The sequence below is a fragment of the Pinus tabuliformis genome, chromosome 5_1 (genome assembly GCF_031772625.1).
Source record: "Pinus tabuliformis cultivar Carrire ecotype Pingquan chromosome 5_1, CPIR1, whole genome shotgun sequence".
NCBI lineage: Eukaryota > Viridiplantae > Streptophyta > Pinopsida > Pinales > Pinaceae > Pinus > Pinus tabuliformis.
The window spans coordinates 633,889,916-633,914,349 of NC_142305.1; the positions used below are offsets into that span (position 1 = coordinate 633,889,916).

At 37.0% G+C, this 24,434-nt stretch overlaps 1 protein-coding gene across 6 annotated transcripts; it reads right to left on the reverse strand.

Moving 5' to 3' along the window:
• Nucleotides 1–15,185: 15,185 nt before the first annotated feature.
• LOC149166550 (U11/U12 small nuclear ribonucleoprotein 25 kDa protein-like) lies at nt 15,186–24,033 on the reverse strand. 6 transcript variants are annotated; one of them, XM_089432677.1, is made up of 5 exons: nt 23,736–24,033; nt 23,559–23,655; nt 23,357–23,456; nt 16,637–16,772; nt 15,186–15,839 (listed from the first exon to the last, which is right to left on the reverse strand). In XM_089432677.1, the coding sequence occupies exons 1-5, from the start codon at nt 23,857–23,859 to the stop codon at nt 15,817–15,819; spliced, it is 480 nt and encodes a 159-aa protein (XP_089288803.1). In that variant the 5' UTR covers nt 23,860–24,033; the 3' UTR covers nt 15,186–15,816. The 6 variants fall into 6 exon arrangements, with proteins under 6 accessions (XP_089288803.1, XP_089288805.1, XP_089288801.1 ...); XM_089432679.1 differs by having other exon boundaries at nt 16,648–16,708; nt 23,736–24,021; XM_089432675.1 differs by having other exon boundaries at nt 16,648–16,772; nt 23,736–24,014.
• Between the last annotated feature and the right edge of the window lie 401 nt (nt 24,034–24,434).

Below are 24,434 nucleotides of genomic sequence, written 5' to 3' on the forward strand. Positions count from 1 at the left end.
TCCGCCTCCACCTGCACCTCCTCTTCCTCCAACTCCACCTCCAACCTCCAACTCCTCATCCACCTCCTCCTCCTCCTCCTCCCCCTCCACCTCCTTCTCCATCGCCTCCATCTTCTCTTGCTCCTCCACCTCCTCCACCACCACCTATATCTCCACCACCTCCTACTCCACCACCACCTCCACCTCCACCACCTCAACCTCCACCCTCTCAACCGCCTCCTCCTCCTCCACTTCAGCCTCCATCTCCTCCTCCTCCTAATCCACCTCAACCTCCAACTCCACCTTCACCTCCTCCTCCACCTCGAAATCAACATCCACCTCCTCCTCCTCCTACTCCACCTCCTTCTCCACTAGCTCCAACTTCACCTTCTACTCCACCTCCTCTACTGCCACCTATATCTCCACCACCTCCACTTCCACCCTCTCATCGACTTCCTCCTCCTCCTCCTCCACCTCTCCTTCCTCCTCCTCCACCACCTCCCCCTCCCACTATGCCTCCTCGTCCACCACCACCTCCTCCTCTACCACCACCATGTCCACCTCCACTTTCACCTTATGCACCTCTTCTTGCAGCTAAACATTCACCTCCACTACATCCACCTCCACCTCCTCCTCCAACACCTCCACCTACACCTCCTCGACCACCCCAACCTCCCATTCTTCCTCCTCTTCCAGCTCTACCTTTGCCTCCACCACCACCTCCTCCTCCACCACCTTCCCCTCCCGCTCTACCTCCTCCTCCACCACAACCTCCACCTCCACTTTCACCTCCTCCGCCTCTTCTTCAAGCTACACATTCACCTCCACCTCCTCCTCCTCCACGATATCCACCTAGACCACCTCCTCCTCCACCACCTCCACCTCCACCTCCACCTCTTCCACCACCTCCACCTCCACAACATCCAACCCCTCCTCCTCCAACTCCAGCTTCACCTCCTTCACCACCACCTCCTCCTCCTTTTCCTCCTCCACCTCCACTCACACGTCTTCCTACACCTCCAAGTCTACCTCCTCGACCACCTCTTCCTCCTCCTCATCCTCCCCGTTCTCCTCCTCCACCTACACCTCCTCCTCCACCACGTCCACCTCCTCCACCTCCATCTCCACCTCCTACTCGACCACTACCACCACCTCCTCCTCATCCACCTCCTCCTCATCCACCATGTCCTCCACCTCCACCACCACCTCCACATCCACTGCCTCCTAAATCTCCACCTCCACCACCTCCACCTCCTCCTCCTCCACCTCATCTTCCTCCACCACCACCTCCACCTCCTCCACCTCTGCTTCTACCTTTGCCTCCACCTCCACCTCCACTTCCTCCTCCTCGTCCTCCTTCACCACCACCTCCACCTCTACCTCGTCTTTCTTCTCCTCCACCACCACCACCACCACCACCACCACTAACCCTGCCTCCTCCACCTCCACCTCCACCCACTCCTCCACCAGCTCCGCCAACACCTCCCCCACCGCCACACTCGCATCCTCCTCCTCCACCACCACCTCCACGTCTACGTCCTCCTCCTCCTCCATCTCCACCTCCTCCACCTCCAACAACTACACCACCTCTACCTCCGCCTCCTCCTCCATCACCTCAACCTCCACCACCTCCTCCACCAACACCACCATCTCCCCCTCCACCTCCACCTCCTCCTCCACCTCCTCCTCCTACTCCACCTCCATCATCACCACCACCTCCACCTCCTCCTCAACCACCTTCGCCTCCTCCTCCTCCTCCTCCACCTTCCTCGCCTCCTCAAAAATCCTAAAAAAAATCAAAATTACATAACACTTAATTCTTTATTTATAATACTTATTGATTCATTTTTTACAGTGCTAATTCATATATCAATATATACATGATAATATAACAAATAATATGTATAAAAAATTGCAATATAAATAAGTAATTATGAGAACAACAATTTAATTTAAAAAATTGTAAAATTTATATAAATAATATCAAAAGCTATTAAGAAAAATCGCACCCAACTCAATATTTATTCTTAATGTTGAGAACTTTTTAGAATCAATAAAATAATTATATAAAATAAAAAAAAACACAATTACCATAAATTAATTATATAAAATCTTTAAGAAACAAAATAAACAAAAATCACAATTACTGTAGATATAAATCAAGGAAACCCCAAGTAACATACAAACGCAAAACACAAGGAATTCATCAAACCTACACTGGTCATAAGCGTGTTTCACGGTACTTAGTGAAGGTTATTGTTATGTGTTTGTGTTCTATTTTCCTCGCAGATGCCTATGCAGCTTGATCTAACAGTTGTTTGCAACAAATGGAGCGTTTTTTTCTCGACAGTATATATATAAAATATAATTTTTATTTATTCAAAAGCTAATTCTATTGCATTTCTAAATTGATTTTCCTTGTATGGTCGAAAATAATAATTTAGTTTCTTGATAATCACTCCAATGATTGGAAATAAGAAATTACAAACCCTAACAACATCAAAGAAATTTTAAAACACTGAAGCTTGACAACAAGAAGATCAAATACTACTTGCCTGGGCCGGAGGTAGACAAATTCGCCGACTATGAAAACATGTATGGATTCATGAAGCGATTTGACAGCTTCCATGGAGTCTTCCTCTCCCGAAGACTACATACAAATCTTCAATTTCCGAGAAATGCAGGAGCGGGTGCAATCTTTTTAATAGAAAATCGATCGGCATGATTACGTTCAGACACAGGTGGTCTCTGCATATTTATTCCACTTGCCAGCGATTGTCATGGATCACCATCTGTCCGACATGGGATTGCGCGAGTATAACCACTCGCCGGCTTTGCAGAAACTACAAATTGAACGTGTTGAAGCGAACAGGTTCCCATTGAATTTAAGTATATTTTATTAGTTTTGCATATATTTTTAATGTGTTTACTAAAACATATTTATTAGGTTGTCAATAACTATCTAAAATTTTATTTCCATATTGTAATATCAATCTATTCTGAATCACATGGAAGGTGTCCTACATATTTCACATTCATTTGAAGGGGATTTTTGGCGAATAAAGAGGTTAGTGAAAATATGTAATATCAATCTATTCTGGATCACATGGGAGGTGTATTACATATTTCACATTCATTTAAAGGGAATTTTTGGTGAATAAAGAGGTTAGTCAAAATATATATTATCGTTTCATTATATTTTTGTTTCTTTCCTTTAAATTCCATTCATAAAGAAAAAGAAAGAAAATGTATTCAAGTTTCGAATAATTTTAATAGAAATATATATCTCTGAAAGTTGTTGAAATTGAACACAACAACAGCAATAAATGACCTCCACATTTAACTCATCATTAGAAAACGTAAATGAAAATGAATATATCAAATTTTTAAAAAATTATATTACAAATATATATTTATGCTAATTAATATAAATATTAGTGATTAAAAATATATATGGGAATGGAAAATTCAAAAATATCATACACATATAACTGAATTTGTTAAAACATATTTAAGCTTCGTTAATTGTCAAAGACTTTCGGGTTCAACTTAACGTGGATGACGATTTGTTTATTTTTGTTTTTATTTTTTAATTAACCTTTCTAGGTTGATTGCCAAGTGAATATGGGTAGAAGATGCTTCATCTGAATTCTTATTAATGGTTGGAGTGTGTTACAAAGTTTGTTAGGTTTTATTGAATTTTAATAAATTAAAAAATTTATATTCCCACCAATTTCCTACTGATTTGAGATTATTCCAATTTTACTATGGAATTTTTCTTTACCAAAAATAGTTGAATTTATAATAAGATGTGTAATTCTTTTTTTATCCTCAAGTTAAAATTGGCAAATAGCCTTTTTATACATGGTTAATTAGGTAAATTTGTACCTTATGCTTTGTGTTGCAATAGTTTTTGTTGTTTTATTTATGAAGCCTTTGACTGTATCAACCATGTTAATAGTTTTAATGTGATTGTACTATGTGTATTACATTCATGAATAAGGATTCCTGAATTTTAATTTAATTATCAATAATTAATAGGTTTTCTCATAGGGAGTCAATCTGAATGCCCACTAAGTATTTTTAATATTACACATGAATAAAGGATTGAGATTTATCTAAAATTTAGCTTTGACTTATTTTCCTTTTCAATTTAACTAAAAGTTTGTTTGCAAAATTATATTAAAATATACTATATATAAAATATTTTGACAATAAAATGATTTATTCCTTTTATTATGACTATTTTAATGATATAAGTAAATGCTTGGTAAAATCTTATAACAATAAATCCACGAAAAGCATCACCCTCTATTTAAGCATGTGCCATGATTTGCATCTTCGCATCACCCTCTATTTAAGCATGTGCCATGATTTGCATCTTCATCGAGTCCTGATGATGAACCACACTTGCTGGTTAGAAACACGTTGGGATAATATTTGGGATAATTATCCTTAACGTTAATTGAGCTTTTGGTCATTGTATAGGGATGGGAACTCTTGTTTCTATGAATTTCCTTTTTATTTTATGGGGAGATAATGGTATAACATATAAAAATTTTAACTTAATATTTGGGATAATGATCCTTAATCACTATTTCGATAAAAAATCAACCCCCAAAGATTTGAAACCTCGAATTTTAACTCTGGTAAAAAAATATCTGCTAAATGAAGACTATAAATGAATTCCAAAGAGTAATTTACAAGAGAAAGGTTTTGTAGAAAAGTGTAGACTTCAAGAGGGAAAGGAGAGCATGCTCGATGTATTGAGATGTAAAGCAAATACACAAGCCTCATCTATTAGATCTGACAATCATTATTTATATGAAAACTTAGAAAATTGAAAGCAGACTATTGAATACTTAAATGTGGGTTTTTCTCTGCAAATTAATCTGAATACCATGATATCAGGGCTAGTGAAATAAAGATATCATTTTAAACCAATTGAGAAGGGAGAAATGGCTAACATAAATCCTTTTCCTTGAAAATTGGGGAAGATGGAAACTAGTAGCTAGAGCTATTTTATTTTTTGTAGATCTCCCTTGAAATAAGGCTATGCTAACCTCTATACCAAATTTTCTAATAAAATAATTTTGGGGCTACTATTAATAATGCACTATGATACCAAAAAGTATTCCATTCAAAATTTGAAGCCCTTAAATTTTGTCCAAGGGCTAAATTTCACCCCTAAAATTTTCCACTAAGATTATTTTTTTTTGAAATATGCATGCAAATAAATTACTATAGATAATCACACTATAACTTGTAATAAAGTTATAATTTAGTTAATTTCTATGTATTTTTAATTTATATGGCTTCCCTAGTTTGTTAATTTAATGTTAATATTTTCTTTTAACTTAAATTGAAAACAAATTCCAATATAGATATGCCTATAATTATGCTAATCTGAAGAATAGATCTTCCATAGTTATAATTTAACTATTAAGTTGATGGAATATATTTCAACTCGATGGAATATGTTGGAACATTCATAGTAATGTTTTAATATTTAAAAATGATTCAAATTCTTGGCCAACTTGGCCAAGGTATCAGATTTAAATGTCAAAGAAATTTCATGTACCTGAATGACTATATTTGTGCATGGACGAAATCTTCCTATGTGTATTACTTATCATTTAATAGTAGGATATTATGCATGTGAAGAGATATTTTCTTTATTCATGAGAGTGTAGCTTTCATTTCCAACAGTGGAGAAGAGAGTGACAACTTAATATTTTAACTTCAAATATGAATCTTAAATTAAATTTCTTATCTCCATCTCCAACTCCATCACCTCCTCCTCCCCCTCCACCTACCCCTCCTCCACTTCAACCTCCACCTCCACCTCTTCCTCCTCCTCCTCCTCAGCCTAATCCACCTCTTCCTCTCCTCTACCTCCACCTCTACCTCCTCCTCCTCCTCCTCCTCAACCACCACCTCCTCCTCAACCTCGACCCCCTCCTCCAACTCCACCTCCATCTCCCCCTTCTCCTCTTTCTCCTCCTCCACCTCCACCTCTTCTTCCCCCAACTACACCCCAACTTCCTCCACCACCGTCACTTATGCCTCTCCCTCCACCTCCTACACCGCCACCTCATCCTCTTCATCCACCTCCACACCACTTCCTCTACATCTACCTCCAACTCCACCTTCATCTCCTGCGCCTCATCGTCCACCTCTGCCTCCGCCTCCACCTCCACCTCCTCTTCCTCCAACTCCACCTCCAACCTCCAACTCCTCATCCACCTCCTCCTCCTCCTCCTCCACCTCCACCTCCTTCTCCATCGCCTCCATCTTCTCTTGCTCCTCCACCACCACCACCTATATCTCCACCACCTCCTACTCCACCACCACATCCACCTCCACCACCTCAACCTCCACCCTCTCATCCACCTCCACCCTCTCAACCGCCTCCTCCTCCTCCACTTCGGCCTCCATCTCCTCCTCCTCCTAATCCACCTCAACCTCCAACTCCACCTTCACCTCCTCCTCCACCTCGAACTCAACATCCACCTCCTCCTACTCCTACTCCACCTCCTTCTCCACTAGCTCCAACTTCACCTTCTACTCCACCTCCTCTACTGCCACCTATATCTCCACCACCTCCACTTCCACCCTCTCATCGACGTCCTCCTCCTCCTCCTCCACCTCCACAAGCTCCTCCTCCACCTCTCCTTCCTCCTCCTCCACCACCTCCCCCTCCCACTATGCCTCCTCGTCCACCACCACCTCCTCCTCTACCACCACCATGTCCACCTCCACTTTCACCTCATGCACCTCTTCTTGCAGCTAAACATTCACCTCCACTACATCCACCTCCACCTCCTCCTCCAACACCTCCGCCTACACCTCCTCGACCACCTCAACCTCCCATTCTTCCTCCTCTTCCAGCTCTACCTTTGCCTCCACCACCACCTCCTCCTCCACCACCTTCCCCTCCCGCTCTACCTCCTCCTCCACCACAACCTCCACCTCCACTTTCACCTCCTCTGCCTCTTCTTCAAGCTACACATTCACCTCCACCTCCTCCTCCTCCACGATATCCACCTAGACCACCTCCTCCTCCACCACCTCCACCTCCACCTCTTCCACCACCTCCACCTCCACCTCCACCTCCACCTACAGCATCCAACCCCTCCTCCTCCAACTCCAGCTTCACCTCCTTTTCCTCCTCCACCTCCACTCACACATCTTCCTACACCTCCAACTCTACCTCCTCAACCACCTCTTCCTCCTCCTCATCCTCCCCGTTCTCCTCCTCCACCTACACCTCCTCCTCCACCAGGTCCACCTCCTCCACCTCCATCTCCACCTCCTACTCGACCACTACCACCACCTCCTCCTCATCCACCATGTCCTCCACCTCCACCACCACCTCCACATCCATTGCCTCCTCAATCTCCACCTCCACTACCTCCGCCTCCTCCTCCTCCACCTCATCTTCCTCCACCACAACCACCACCTCCTGCACCTCTGATTCTACCTTTGCCTCCACCTCCACCTCCACTTCCTCCTCCTCCTCCTTCACCACCACCTCCACCTCTACCTTGTCCTTCTTCTCCTCCACCACCACCACTAACCCTGCCTCCTCCACCTCCACCTCCACCTCCACCCACTCCTCCACCAGCTCCGCCAACACCTCCGCCACCTCCACACTAGCGTCCTCCTCCTCCACCACCACCTCCACGTCTGCGTCCTCCTCCTCCTCCTCCATCTCCACCTCCTCCACCTCCAACACCTACACCACCTCTACCTCCGCCTCCTCCTCCATCACCTCAACCTCCACCACCTCCTCCACCAACACCACCATCTCCCCCTCCACCTCCGCCACCTCTTCCACCTCCTCCTCCTACTCCACCTCCATCATCACCACCACCTCCACCTCCTCCTCCACCTCCTCCTCCTACTCCACCTCCATCATCACCACCACCTCCACCTCCTCCTCAACCACCTTCGCCTCCTCCTCCTCCTCAACCTTCCTCGCCTCCTCAAAAAACCTAAAAAAAATCAAAATTGCATAACACTTAATTCTTTATTTATAATACTTATTGATTCATTTTTTACAGTGCTAATTCATATATCAATATATACATGATAATATAACAAATAATATGTATAAAAAATTGCAATATAAATAAGTAATTATGAGAACAACAATTTAATTTAAAAAATTGTAAAATTTATATAAATAATATCAAAAGCTATTAAGAAAAATCGCACCCAAGTCAATATTTATTCTTAATGTTGAGAACTTTTTAGAATCAATAAAATAATTATATAAAAAAAAAAAAAAACACAATTACCATAAATTAATTATATAAAATCTTTAAGAAACAAAATAAACAAAAATCACAATTACTGTAGATATAAATCAAGAAAACCCCAAGTAACATACAAACGCAAAACACAAGGAATTCATCAAACCTACACTGGTCATAAGCGTGTTTCACGGTACTTAGTGAAGGTTATTGTTATGTGTTTGTGTTCTATTTTCCTCGCAGATGCCTATGCAGCTTGATCTAACAGTTGTTTGCAACATATGGAGCGTTTTTTTCTCGACAGTATATATATAAAATATATTTTTTATTTATTCAAAAGCTAATTCTATTGCATTTCTAAATTGATTTTCCTTGTATGGTCGAAAATAATAATTTAGTTTCTTGATAATCACTCCAATGATTGGAAATAAGAAATTACAAACCCTAACAACATCAAGAAATTTTAAAACACTGAAGCTTGACAACAAGAAGATCAAATACTACTTGCTGGGCCGGAGGTAGACAAAGTCGCCGACTATGAAAACATGTATGGATTCATGAAGCGATTTGACAGCTTCCATGGAGTTTCCTCTCCCGAAGACTACATACAAATCTTCAATTTCCGAGAAATGCAGGAGCCGGTGCAATCTTTTTAATAGAAAATCGATCGGCATGATTACGTCCTCGGCAGATATGTTCAGACACAGGTGGTCTCTGCATATTTATTCCACTTCCCAGCGATTGTCATGGATCACCATCTGTCGGACATGGGATTGCGCGAGTATAACCACTCGCCGGCTTTGCAGAAACTACAAATTGAACGTGTTGAAGCGAACAGGTTCCCAAGATACAGAAGCAACAACATTGTGTATCGAACACACGACCTTGATATATTCATCCTCAGGCTCTCCGGATAAAGATACAGAGGAGCGTGGATCGAACACACGACCTTCGTATATTCAGTCTCACAATACATAGGCGACAACATTGTGGATCGATTTGGGCACATCTTGAAACAACGAGAGAGATTGCTAATTTTGAAATGCGCCTTTAAGAATGAGGAAACGGCTATGAAAAAAACGGATCGAATTCCTCCGTCATATCTTAACTAAATGCTCACGTTGAAGAGATCTCCGTTGTGAAATCCGACCAAATGGATGCAATTCCTCTACACGCCGTTAAATAAATGTTAGTGTTGAATTCAAAAAAATATTAATTAAAACAGTGAGAAAAATAAAAAAGTTATCTAAATTTAGAAAAGGAATATTGAAAAAGAAAAAAATTATCTAAATTTAGAAAATGAATATTGAAAAAGAAAAAAGGTATCTAAATTTAGAAAAAGGATATTAAAAAGTTGTCTAAAAAGAATATTAATTACATTTTTGAAAGCTTCACAAAAAAACATTAAATTATAAAGAATAACAAACCAAAATAATTAACTTTTAAATTTAAAAAAATGAAAAGTTTAAAATTAAAAGGTAAATTTAAAATAAAATCATTTAATTGTTTTTGAGATAAAAGATTGACAGTTTGAAAGTTAGAATGATGGAAGTGTTGATGAAAAAAAAAAAAAATTAAAATAAAATTTACTCGTTTTTTTTTAAGTAAAAAATTGGCAGTTTCAAAGTAAAACATAAAATATAGAACCCATTTCTAAATAAATTGTAACTTGAAATTCACATAGTAACTTTTCTATAATTCATAATTTAGAACATAATTTAAATGTTCAGAACAATAAATTCAATAAAATGTACTTCCCATATAACCCTATAAATTTGTTGTGCATAGACTTTAGTGAGAGTATTTCAATTTTTATTTTTGACATCTGTATATTTTGGTGTATTTTGTCAACGGAGATACCTTGTTCTCTATATTTAAGTTGAATATGACAACCAAATTTATCAAGTAAAAGGGTTTAGTTGGTACTAATCATTTAAACCTTGAATAGAATATTAAATAGAACATAAATAACTTTTCTACTTCAAATTATATTGTTGTTTCAATAATTGTAATGCTTAAGATGGACCATCTAATCTCCAAAGTTTGTTGTTCTCAAGCATTACTATGGAGGTGTGAATCACTTATTTTTTTTTGTCTAACATAGAAATGATTACTTATTTTCAATTTATTCATAGACATGTCCATATTGAAACAATCCTTGCAATCTATTATTACATGGTCTATTAAAAAAATATAAAATGGTGTGCATAATATTTTTATGCTTGATATTCTCTATACATATAGAATAATTCTTAAAATATTATAATAATTATCTACACTAATTAATAATATTATAAAAAATTATATATCGGGAATTGTTTTCAACTACGATTAATACTTTGCATCAATACTAAAAATATTTTACAATAATAATAAATAAATAATATTTTTGTTTTTATTAATTTTCAATAATACTATAAAAATAAATTATATTAGTTAATATAAATATAGAATAAATCCTTTTTGTATTTTGCTGAATCTAATTTATAATTTAATAATATTGTATTATGAATCACCCTTCACAATGGAAAACAATATTGATGGAATAGAATATTTCGTAGAGACCATCATGAAAAATAAAACACTAAATATAAATAATATTATTTCTAATAGAATAAATATTATTTGAAAAAAAATTGTACATCTTATTTATAGAGGTATTGGCTTTTTCATAATATCCATCAATACAATTTCAAGAAATATCTCAGTGAAAAGGCCAATTTTTCTATTAGTTAGACTACGTGGAAAAAAAAAAACCTTGATTATCAAATTTTCAAAAATATGTATTTTATATGTTTCTAATTTTTTCTAATTTTATTGATAATTCTAATTGAATATTCAATCCATACCTACTTTGACATGATAAAAGAGATTAGAAATAAGTGTTATATGTTATTTTCTATATGCCTTTCCATTATCCTCTTTATAAACACCATCCTGCATGCACATTACCATTTTTTGTAGTGACTAACTTAGATAAATGGATTCCATGGAATGCCTTTCAGAGAAATGGATTCCATGGAATCCTTTTCAGTTATGGTGATGGACCATCCATGGAGAAGGATTTTCTTTATGATGTAGCGAGGATGAATATCATGGATCTGGGTTAAACATTTTGGCAAGAGAGGGAGTGTTTAGGTGAAAAAAAGAGCATGTGATCAAGTAGTTTAACCACCCAATCTAGCCATCTATTTGTAAGTGGTCGATCAAGCTTCTTGAGTGCCAAGAAAATAGATTTATTAATATATTTGAATTGAAAATTCATGAGCTCGTTCTAGTGTTTAAGCTCTCCAAGCATGATTGGGCTTTCCAGGTCTTAAAATACACATTTCTAGTACCTCTTATGCAATTTTTTTTGCACCAACTTTTTGTACCCTAGTGAAATTAGAGAAAAAATTGTCCTTAAGTGTTGGATTAACGAAGGAATATTTTATCTAACCGCATATGATTTTGAAATCTTCTAATTCATAATGTATTTTTCATCTATTTTTCTCTTAAACATAATGCTTCATTTTTTGACAAATTTAAAGAGGCTGGATGAGAAAACAATAACAAAAAATAATTAAAATAAAAAAAATTCAAATGTTACCGCTATCTTAGTTTACTGTTCATGTAATAGTTGAAAAAAAACTTATGGGAATACATATGTCTGCAAAATCCAATTGAAATATTTCTTCATAAACTTAAAAAATAATAAAAATATATTTTTTCATAAACAAATAAATTTTTGAGATCATGCTTATATATATATATATATATATATATATATATATATATATATATATATATATATAGATATAGATATAGATATAGATATAGATATAGATATAGATAAAACATGATTTTTTTAATATTAAATTTTTTGTTTGTTTTTGTTTTCATTTTGTCTAATCAATTCTAAGTTAAATCTTGATGTTGTCTATTGGAATAAAAGGTATTTTTAGAAAAATAATTTAAATGATACAAATAAAAATATGCATGAATCCATTATACACATATTAATGTTTCACTAACCTAGTTATTCACTAAAAGCTCCCTTTGAATGAATGTGAGATATGTAAGACACCTTCCAAGTGATTTGGAAGAGAATGGTATTACAATATAAAAATATATTTTTTATGGTTATTGACAAATTAATAAAATTATATGTTACATGGATTTCCTTCCAATATTGTACAATCTTTCCATAATTTTCATTCTATGATCTGACCATAACTCGATTCTCATCTCGATATTATTTTTTTTGTACAAGCATATATGTACAATACTATTGTTATTCCCTTTACTACAGAGCATCAGATTGAAGGATGTCATCTATATTACTAATGCTAGACTCTACTTATCTCAAAACCCTCTGTAACATTCTTTTGACTAATTAATTTAAAGTGATTCCCCGAATCTTGATAAATTCCTGATGGTAGCAAATATACATCTTGTTCATAAATGCGAGGAAGCTAATTAAGATATTAAATTATTAGATACCACGTACTATAGATTTTTTTTGGGGCTAGCATTTAGAGTGGGTTAATTTTCCATGATTTTTCAAAAGAATATGATTTCTCAATTTCTATTTTTTTCTAAAAATGGTTTGCTCAAAATTTATACTATAAAATTATTTTAGCTTAAATTTTTTTAGGAATATCAATACTTCTAAGAAAATATAACCAAACATGTTATATTATGCATACTAGGGAGTAGTAAGAATAACCAAGGTTTATAAAAAAAATTCCATCCTTAAATTTTCCCCTACTTGATATAAACCTTACAAAAGAAATAAAAATATGGTTCTAGTTAAAAACAAGGAAAATATATAAAAGAATTGAGCAGAAAATAAGAAAACATGAAAAATTGTTGATTAAAACTAACATATGGGGATAATCAATGGAAAATAAAGTTGTAGCTCATTCAAATTTTGCATTTTGTGAGTCTCTATGATATATTATTGATCACAATCCTCAATGCAAACAATATGTACTTTTCATGATATTTTATCTTTGAAATGATGAAAGACATTTTAGTATGCATGGAATTAATCGTATTATAATTTACTAAAATAAACATTGGATGTCTCTTTTGTTTGATTGTAGTTTTCTATGCACATTCAATTTTATTTCAATTTCATGCATCTATTTTATTGCAGAGAGAACTCAGGAATTTGTCTTTGTACCTATATACTAAAAATATCACCACTTTTAGTAGAAGACTTTCCATGGAAGGCGATATAAGTGTTACATAACCTAGACTATGTGTCATGTTGAACATTTATCTCCCTATTAACCAAAAAAATGATTAGCTTTCCCATTGAATTTAAGTATATTTTATTAGTTTTTCATATATTTTAATGTGTTTACTAAAACGTATTTATTAGGTTGTCAATAACTATCTAAAATTTTATTTCCATATTGTAATATCAATCTATTCTGAATCACATGGAAGGTGTCTTACATATTTCACATTCATTTGAAGGGGATTTTTGGGGAATAAAGAGGTTAGTGAAGATATGTAATATCAATCTATTCTGGATCACATGGAAGGTGTCTTACATATTTCACATTCATTTAAAGGGAATTTTTGGTGAATAAAGACGTTAGTCAAAATATATATTATCGTTTCATTATATTTTTGTTTCTTTCCTTTAAATTCCATTCATAAAGAAAAAAAATGAACTTAGTGCCGAATTTGGGAATTCGCGTGTATGCGGGTTATATCCCCTGCATCTCCCCGGGCATTGAATGCCCGATAGTAGGCTCGTTAGGCGCTTCCATATTCTTTTAGCCCCATTGATTTTCATCTGTTTTTTATTCCATCCATTGATGGGCTTAGAATAGTTTTCAGCCCTCCCTTTTTTTTTATTTGGAAAGAATTGCAGCTAATCATTTCAAAAAAAAATCAGTTAATCATTTGAGTGGTTAGCGATGCCTTTTGCATTAGCATATTCTCATTTCTCTCTGTTTTGTATATGTCTCATCTCATCTTGATTTTCACTAAGAAATATTCTCTCGTATATTTATGCTTTATTTATTCTTTTTGCCCATGATGTACGTTGTTTAATATTATCATAGGATCGCTTTTTTTTAATTAATAGGTAGTTCTCATTTCCATAAAAAAAATTAATAATGTGTTAGAAAAAATTCGAATTTTTGGCAACTATCTTATTTACTCACTACAGTACTTTAATATTCTAATATTTATCAAAAAATTGACTTCTAAAACTAAAATGATAAATCTATAAATAATATCACAACTTTCTAAAAAATAATTCCACTTAATTAAGACTCACTCACAAATTATAAAAAAATAAATAAAATTCAAAGCATCTCCCAGATATGAGGGGAAATCATAAGTCGTATCCAAAAATCATGAGATCAACACTAATCCTAACACAACACAAAACATTTACATCAACAACTAAAACAGACACACAGATGTTCCCAATGAAGCATTTGACCTATTTGCCAACCTGTGGCTATGGAGCATGTGGACCATAAACCATTGAGTGAGCTTTGTTAAAACGAGGTCCCCCACGCGGGCGAGCATAAGACATTGAGTAAGCTTTAAAATGAGGTCCCCCACCGGATACCCTTGCATATGTTGGTGTGTTCGTTATCATGTAGGTGTAGTTTAGCGGCCCTTTTGAAAGGGAAAAGAAAAAAATAACCATTTAGTTTTTGAGATTTATTTACGTTTTTATTTTTATAATTTAATTTATAGTTTAAAAAAAGATATAACAAAATTTTTTAAGGATAATTTATAATTTAGTATGGAGGAGATAGGAGAGATTGAGTGTAAACATTTAAATATTAATTCTTTATAATTTAGTATAGAGGAGATAGGAGGGATTGAGCCTAAACATTTAAATATTAGTTCAACATTGAACAAGAATAAGTATAATTAATGCCAAAATTCTACTCGAAACTAGCAGTGTTCCTCAGATAAAGATTGCAACCGTAATCAAACAAAGAGAATTCATTTATCAGTTTCTTGCCTGGATATACCACCAAATGCTTCATGTACAGTGCAAACTACAATCTATATTTTTTAGATATGTTGCAGTCCCGAGAGACCAAACCACTACAGACTTGATAGATACTGACACATTCAATAATTTTTCCATACCATTGATGACTAGTCATAATTTTAATGACCCATCCCAGCTCCTTGTAATCCTATTTGTCACATATCTATTGAACTAGTTTACATCTGGCTCAAGCAATTTCAAAGAATGGAACCCAAATTGTCTCGTCTCTCCTGAAAATTGCATCAACCCTTATAGAGCTAACAAGGTGGTTGAATTTAGGCTAAACCCATCCCAGCATCCTGTCCACAGAATACTCTGTGTCATCGGAGTGGAGTGAAACAACTCGTCGTAAATATCTATTATTTCAGAGAAGCAGGTGAATTACTCATTTAAACATATATATACATCTCTGGATCATTTGATTTATCATGTTTCAGTGCCTTCGATGTACATTCTTTGGATCTGCTTTCATACCAACAATCCAAAGTTTTGTATAGATAAACCACGTTCTTATGGTGCGTGTCCAATGGAGCTCAATATGTGTAAGCGTTGTGTGTCCATTCATGTTTGCACGATCAGAAGACCTGTTAAATAGAATATGTTAGAATAAGTACAGAACGATCTTCGTAGATTTGAAAACTTAGCCCACACTAACTTTTATACCATTTCTGGAAATGGCCCATCAAATATTATATTGGTTTATGATTGAAGAGGTCTAGGTGTGCTTGAACCTAACAAGCAGTCAACAATTATGCATTACAGAAAACCTAACGATTTTCCCTATCGTAATATACACAATGATAAAAAATAATTTTTAATGATGTTGAGAAGTATTTTTAAAACCCAAATGATAGGATTAGGTAACGAATTTCCCTCAATAGAAGCATACAAGTAATCCGGAAGAAAATAAAACATGAATATTCACTAACTAAAAGCCAATGAAAGATGCAACAAAACAAATAGCACAACCAAAAATTGACCATATGAGTATTACTGGTAAATCTTAATGCTAGAGACAGATGCAATTCCATATATAAAAAAGGAAATCCAGCGAAACCAGCGTAGAGCCATCTTAACTCTGGATGTATCAAGCGCCGAGAGGGATCAAATCTTTCAAGGTGCAAACCTCTTTTTTGAGTGCAAAACTTGAGAAAATGTTTACACCTTGAAAGATTTGATCCCTCTACACACTTGATATATCCAGAGCTAAGATGGATCTATGCTGGTTTAATAGATTCTTGTGATGAAAATTTAAATTGGGTAAAACTGACATAAAGGGTTACTCTATGATTGGTCATATATTTTTTGATACGGAGGAAGAAGATCAAGAATTATTCAAAATGCAAAAGAATGCATAAACAATAATGAAAAAATAAGTTACCAAGTCCATACTTCTTTTTGAGTACTCCAAATGCGCTGTGCTTTCTTCGATGAAGTTTATCCCGTTGACTTGCTGAAGACATATGCCGTACAAAAGAAAGCTCTATCAATCCCAGCAAGGAATATTGGATTAAAATCTGTTATAAAAAACTTTAGTTTATAAACATAGCAGTCCTGAACAATCATTCATTGCAAGCAATGCAACTTTGAGAATTCATAAAGCCATGAGACATTTATTGGCATATTGACCTTGCAGCATGATTTGAATAGGATGCACATGTATAGAGGTCTCAACATACATAGGAGATAAGGGAGTCGATGAATTATCAAATAAAGATGATTTAGGATTTGTGCTGATGAACGCAGTGGATCAAGTTTCTGTCGATGATTGACAAAAACATAAGCCTTTGAAAATAGCACAAAACTTCTATCCACTTGTTCAGAACAAGATTAGTAAGGATAAATGCTTCAATGTGGGATGTTCTCTTCCAAATAAGGTAAATCTTGCCGGGGGAAGTGTTGAGATTTGTAGCTTGGGAGGTACTCCAAACGCTAGGGTACAGGGCTGTGGAGGATTTGGCACCACAAAAGGGTGTGAAACCAAGAAGAGTTTTGATGATTTCGCACTTAGAGATGATCAAGCACCCTTAGAGGAGCAAGGGGCTGCTTCAACCACCAAGAGAAGCCATGTAGGTTGAGAGATGAATTCATTTGTGTTTGTGTGGGCTTGCAACAATAGTTTCATGTCGGCCTAGACTTAGAAGGTTCGGCCTAGACTTAGAAGGTGCCCTCAAGGGCTAGACGTTGCACACCCTTCAAAACATATAAATAAGAGAAACGTGGAGGCTCATTTCTCACATCTAAAGTGCGACAAATCCCAAGGAGATACTTCTGTGATAGCCGCAGCCAAAGGAAGCCTAGCGAAGGAGGGAAAAGGGACTGTTTGCGGTGCTATTTTTTCATGACAGCAGGTCGAATTATTGGAGAGGGCAGCCAGCAAGAAAAGGAGAAATTCTGAGCCAAATCCATGCTAGTTTGAAGCTGTTACATCTCTGTTTAAGCAGGCGGAGTTTATGTGTAACCTCAGGCTGGACAGAGCCCTAGTTTACGTCAGTTCTGAGTTATTTGGAGTCTGTTTTAACAGCCTAGAAGGAGGCCAAGCACAGTGAAGAGGCTGGGCCAGAAGGGAAACAGGACAACGCCACAGTTGAAGGAGTTTTGAGGCCTAGTTGAGGGCTGTTGCAGTGGCACAGAAAGCCCTAACCAGTGGGCCGAAAAACTCAGAATCAGGGTCACAGAACAGAGTCGCATCTCAGGCAGAAGAGGTATGCTTTTGTCTTCTTAAGTTGATTTTTTTGCTAGTGAATGAAGAACTAGTTTGAATGGTTTTGGGAGGACACTTGTGGACTGTTTGGAGGGCAGCAAAAAGGTGTCCTTGTGTGCCCTAAGTCCAGATTTGTAAAGGAGCTCAAATTTGGTAGGAGAGGCAGAAGTGAAATGGCCTAGTGGTTGATCCCTTGAAGGAAGAAATGGCAGCCTAATTAGGCTTATGAATCAGCCCCAAGTTGACTGTTGGAGAAGGACATTTGACAGTGAAAGTGGGCAGCCTCCATGCCCTAGGTTTGTCTTCATTGGAGCAGCACAGGAAGGCAATAGTGGGAAGAAATCCCTAAGTGTTGAGGAGCAGCGGGTGGGCAGCTAAGGAGTTGTTCACAAACGGAGTTGTGAACAACTCATAAAAAGACCCTATGTGTTGATTCGTTGATGGACTAATGATCAGCTAGAGGGCAGATAGATTGGAGCCGTGTTCAGTAACCTAAAAGAGCAGGATTCATTGATAGAGGCACATTGGTGTTGCTGCAGATTGGGAACAGAAGGACTAGCAAATGTGTTCAGGGTACGACCAAGTGGAGCTGTGAAGTGCACTACATCAGGTAGTCGGTCAGTTGGTATCTTGTTCAGGGTAGATTGATTGTCATAGTTGTTGACACCAAACCCTAGTTTGTATTCTTTTCTCAATGATTGTATGAGGGCCATGATCCATAGTATGGAAGCCCTAGACTGTTTTATTAAAGTTTGTTAATACAACGAAGTTGGATTGAAAAATTGCAAAAAGTTTTCTATTTGTGCACTGGTTGATTTACTTCTGTGTTTATTCCACTGTGCAAAGTAGTTTGTTGTAGCATTTGAGTTCGTTGTGTCAGAGATTCTAAGACCCTAGCCTAGATACTCCATTTCCGTGGAAAAACAACAGGAAGGTTATCAAGGTACACACACATTGACATGGAATACCAGGAATAATTATACAAATACAGCTAACACAACTTTAAAAAATAACCAGAGGGTTGAACCTAATCCCTATTATGGTTATAATTAATGATTGAATAAAATTTAAATTTCAATGTCTACTTAGCCGAGTGAACTCTACAACACAGGGATAAATGTATGCTTCAGATGGAACTGTTTGACACATTTACAGTTAAATTAACTCTGACTAGATGGAAGCCTCTAGTCTATCTTTGCAGCACTATCTATGCTTGTAGTGCTCTCATCCAAAAAAAAAAAAAAATCTCAATGAGGTGTAGAGAATACATCAAACAAGAACACACAGGCAACAGGGTTTAGCCTTTAGGCATCAATGTAAAAGAGGCATTCTGTTCTCATTCTTTCACAATCAGACAACAGGTTTTAGGTATCAATGTAAAAGAGACAATCTGTTCCCATTCTCTCACAATCAGACAAATGTTGAAATATGGGCAACACGTTTCAGTCATCAATGTAAAAGAGGCATTCGGTTCCCATATCAAACAAAGCTGAAATACAAAATATAAAACCCACCATCCAAAGTAAGTATGAGAGTTGTCCTTTACATACACACTCAAAATATGGGCAACTGGTTTTAGGCATCAATATAAAAGAGGCATTCTGCTCTTATTCTCTCACAGTCAAAGAAATGTCGAAATTCAAAACAGATACCCACACCATGAGAAGTAGAGGTTTCCTCAATCTCACTATCTGTATCAAGATGACCAATTGTTTTTAACTTTTCATAGTTCAAGATGAGTGCTTGGTCTTTCCCATTGGCTCAAGTAAACTTTATTTAAGCTTCTTACTTCATTTCTGATTTGCCTTGTTCGGTCTGTAGCCCATACAGTTCTTTCAAGCCATAATATAACTTTAAGTGAAGATAAAATTAGATAGGATAAATTTGATGTCCACAAATAACCAAGGAATAGGCCAATAGGACTAGAGAGTACAATCGACTAAGGGAGAGTCTAGAACACTCCTGTATGAAAAAATGTTATCATAGTAAAAAAGATATACCAGATTGAAAGGATCATGAGATTGGCCAAACCAAAGCAAAAAAATCCTATGCGACTCAAGACCCTAGCTCAACATCATCGTCATAAATGGAAATAAAAGTATAGGCAGAGAGGGGAGAAGTGGCATCCCTACCTCGAACTGCCACTATGTCGAAAACCACTGCAAACACTGAAAATTCCATTCGAAGAGTTCCTGAGGCCAAAAGGGGCCTGGCTGTGTAATCCTGGAAAGAGCTATGGAGAGATGATATTTGTCTCTCCTAACATCTGAGACCAAGAGAAAGAAACTCGTGATAAAAGTATGGTTGATTGGCTCAACCAAAGTGACTGGGGATAAGCCCTCAAATCCTCAGTGAGTTGGTGCTACAGGCATATTGATGCAAAATGGATATTGTAGTTTGTTGACAGATTTGTCCCCTGTTTTCGATCTCTGTATGCAGTTCCACCACTGCTGTTATATAGTCCATCTTGAAAGAGGGTCGAGGTTTTATGTCTTGTTCCACATGACACTTCCTCATTTCTTGAAGGATGTTTTACTTTTTATGCTGTATTAAATTTTAATCCTCAAATTTGTATATATTTTAATCCTCAAATTTGTATATATCCGGACAGATGGAGGGCTTTTACACTGGGAACCATTTATACTGCCGTATCAATAATTAATGAAACTACACTTAAACAATGACCACCAATTTCCCCGTTATCAGCAATAAAGCTTGACATGCATTCTCTGATATTCATCAAATTACAATAGGCTGGGTCCAACCCATCAATTGAGAATTTGTGGCATCCCAGCCAGCACTCCCAATGAGAGGACAAGTAGAAACTAAACTGGACATTAAAATTCCAGCCCTCATGAGACTATTTTACCATAATCCCAACAGAGGTCTCACGGAAGCTTAGAATTAATTAAGTGCATGCATGATGAAAAATTATAAAATGCAGCAGAAATTGGAATATGTAGGCATAGATAGCGAGAATTCACGGCAAACAATACCTGTGACCCAAATTGAATATTGTTACACACAACAAGCAGAACGCATATATTTCCAGAATAATAAATAACATTCAATTGTAGATTCATAAACAAAGACAAAAGCCCTATGTTTATACAAGAAAATTTCCACCCAACCATAGGCATCCAATGTAGATGCCACCCCAAGCCAAACTATGAGGCCACCAGAGCAAAGGTACCAAGTTACACGCCTCAAGCTCACTCAGCCCAACCCAACTTCTCTCATGGATCAGCCAATCTGCTTCTAGACATCTCATCCGGCCATCAAACAGTCATGGCACTCTCTTCCATTAAGCTACACAAAACAGTGAAAATCTTCTCTCTGTTCAGCAGTCCCTTGGGATGCTCTTCCCTTCCAATGCTCTTCGGGGTAGACAGAAAAGAGTCCAATCTACTGAATGCCTTGTGGGAGAAGGCTGCAAATAACACTTGGCTCTAAAACATCGAATGAGCAGCAATTACACGGTGGGTGAAGGCTTCCTAACTGGCCCAGCCTCTATTCACAACTACAGACATGTATCTCTGTCATCCAATGTCTACAAAATTCCCCTTCCACAGTGCTGATTTAGTCAATTTCCTGGTCAGTTCATCGTTAACCAGGAAGAAGACAGCATGAAAATCATAAAACATGAAAATGAGAATGTTAGCATGAATGACAGTGAGTGAATTGAGGGAATGATGACTGACTTTTCTTCTGAAGGGAAAATGAAACTCTTACATTTTCAAATAACGATTATACCCAGCCCATGTTCCAATAACTATAGAGCATACTTCCCCACAAACCTCTACATGCATTCAATGATTAGTTTATAAGTCAATGGAGGTGGATGGGTTCATTAGAAGCATATGATGGAAAAAGAGATGAGATCTTAGACTGAAACTTAAAAATAGAGGTTTACTTTACCTTAGGCCTCCATTCATCTTCCCTTTTGGTGGAATCATTGCCCATCTCATGCTCTCCGCAGCCATCTTTGACCATTACATATTATATTCCAGAATTAATATTTACATAACTTGAGTTCCCCTTGGCAATTCGACCACACGGTCCATAGAAATATAATTACAGCATCTACATGCCTAGCCATTCACTAGTCAGGCCTTTGAACTCTGCACTCAGAATTCACACTAGGAACATTACAAACAAGGTCATTTATTTAAGTTCATGTGGCTTCACTTTCATCGTTATAACCATGCATTTACATTTTACACATAATATGATCTAATACATTTCACTAGTCAAAACCAGGGTATTATAGAATTTTTCATCCATAGAAAATTTTGATTTCGGTGATCAGGACATCCATGCTCACACATTTAGCTGAAGTTTTGACTCCCAGCTTGATGGAGTTTGGAAGGAAAAGTTTGGCACTCTTTTCCCTGTCCATCTTGAAAAATAATGGCTGAATCATGACGATGAGCTAATTTTAAAATTTATACCCATTTCATGTAGAAGGGAAATCTCCAATACCCAACAGATACAAGTAGGTACATCAATGGATAGAAACCTCTGCAACCTAATTCAGAGAGTGCCTTGGATAACTGAGACTCCTATCAGTTAAGTTGTAAGTGGATAGACGATGATGATCGAAACAGCATTTAAGGGCCATATAGTAGTGCACAGTTTTGGTATGGCACAGGCTTGAGGCTTGTATTCCTCACAGTGGCTTCTTTATTGGTGGTTTGATTTTGGTTTATATACCCTGCATGCAGGCCCTTTTGCTGACCAATACAATTTTAGAGGTATGCGAATTATTGCAGCTTATTGTGCTTTGAGGCCCTAGCACTTATGAGAACGGATGACAGCCATTTGAATAGACTGCAATTGTACTTTCCAGCTTAACAGTGTTAGAGAACGAACCCTGAAACACTGTAATAGCACTCCCTCACCTTAACTATGCTCAGCTAACATACTTACCACCGTTGGAACTTAGAAAGATTGATATAACCTTCAAGCATAAGTCACCCGAGCAGAGCAATCTACAAGGATGAGCTTCGGTTGTTTAATTGTTAGCTGCTTGTCTTTGGAAACGATCCTCCAGCAAAGAGAACTATAAACATCCCAAAATCATGGTGAGAACATGGCTGCCTAATAAGCATGGAGTTACGTTTTAACTTGACCTTCGCCAACTCGAGATAAAAGAAAACGAACCTAATTGATCAGGGTAAGGCTTGAGTAATACTTTTTCTTTAGGGTTTCACACAAAGGTAACAGTAACTGAAGGATAATGGCATAGAATTCATTCATCAATCCATGTAATTACTGCATGTACTATTATGTGGCTCTGAAACTATAAAGCCAAAAAGCCCAAATCAAAACACTCGGTTTAATAATAAAATCCAAACCCATATCCACAATCTTCAAATGCTAGCATTTGATGCATACCTCATCACTGTCCTTGATTCCAAAACTGCTCAATAACGACCCGTCATTAATAAGCTCTTGATCATCGTAGGCCAAGCAGAAGTTTCCCCAGACATGACACCTGCAAGAAGAACCCAATTCTTCAAACTCAAAACCCAACAATTCGTAAGACAAAAAAACAAAATGCAGCATGGCTGGGAAGAATGATATTCAGTATCTGTACCAGGAAATCTTGCCTTCTTCCATCTGCGAGTCGCCGAATTTTTCCTCAATGGCCTTCTTTAGTTCAAGAACAGAAGCTGTTCCAGGCACACTTACCTCTGGAATAGAATTCAACCAATAGTTCTCTAAAACCCATCTGCAACTCCAAAGCTAAATCTAATGTATGCTCAAAACTTACCAAACGATGTTTTATCCATTCTGAAAATGCATAGGCGAATTGAAGCCTTAGTACACTCCACTTCCTTGGCTAACAGGGGCGATTCATCACCAGCCCCCAATGCTGCTGCTTCTATGGCTTTCATCTTGGGCACCAAAACGAATAACTTGGCCGTGCCAATGAACGGTATGCTGTATTAGCCATGTCCATGCAAGGAGAATATCATATATACACAAATATATAATTTCGGACCAAAGAAGAATACCATCTTTCTTTCGTATTCAGCTTTATCCCCATCGGCTTTGGTGAAAGCAAATCTAGCTTTGGTGGGCTCAGGGGACCAAGTGTTGAGGTGGAACCTTAAAGTCAAGGTGGTAGGATTGCATCTTATGCTTTTCCTCGGATGAAATTAGTTGCTATTTTTGGCCAAATTAGGTATCTATTTCTTTTTTAATTCCGGGGGACTGGTATTACCAATGATAAGGCTAATTAGGATTATGTTATTAACGTAAAATAAAGAAAAAAAAGTCGATTCTTTTTTCCCAAATTCCAAGAGATTGGTAATGGTATGAATGAGAATGCTAATCATGATGTAAAATTAAGTAAATAGGTAATTTTATTATTGGTTCAAACATGGGTAAGAATAAGTAAATAGGTAATTTTATTATTATTATTAGCCCAAATATTGGTAAGGGTATCAATGAGAATGTTGATTATGAC

Coding starts and splice junctions, on each gene's coding strand:
- LOC149166550 (XM_089432675.1), bottom strand. CDS start 23,859: ATGAAAGCCATAGAAGCAGCAGCATTGGGGGCTGGTGATGAATCGCCC. Junction 23,457..23,558: donor GAAGAAGGCAAGATTTCCTG/GTACAGATACTG, acceptor TTCTTCTTGCAG/GTGTCATGTCTGGGGAAACT. Junction 16,773..23,356: donor GAATCAAGGACAGTGATGAG/GTATGCATCAAA, acceptor TTTTTATAACAG/ATTTTAATCCAATATTCCTT.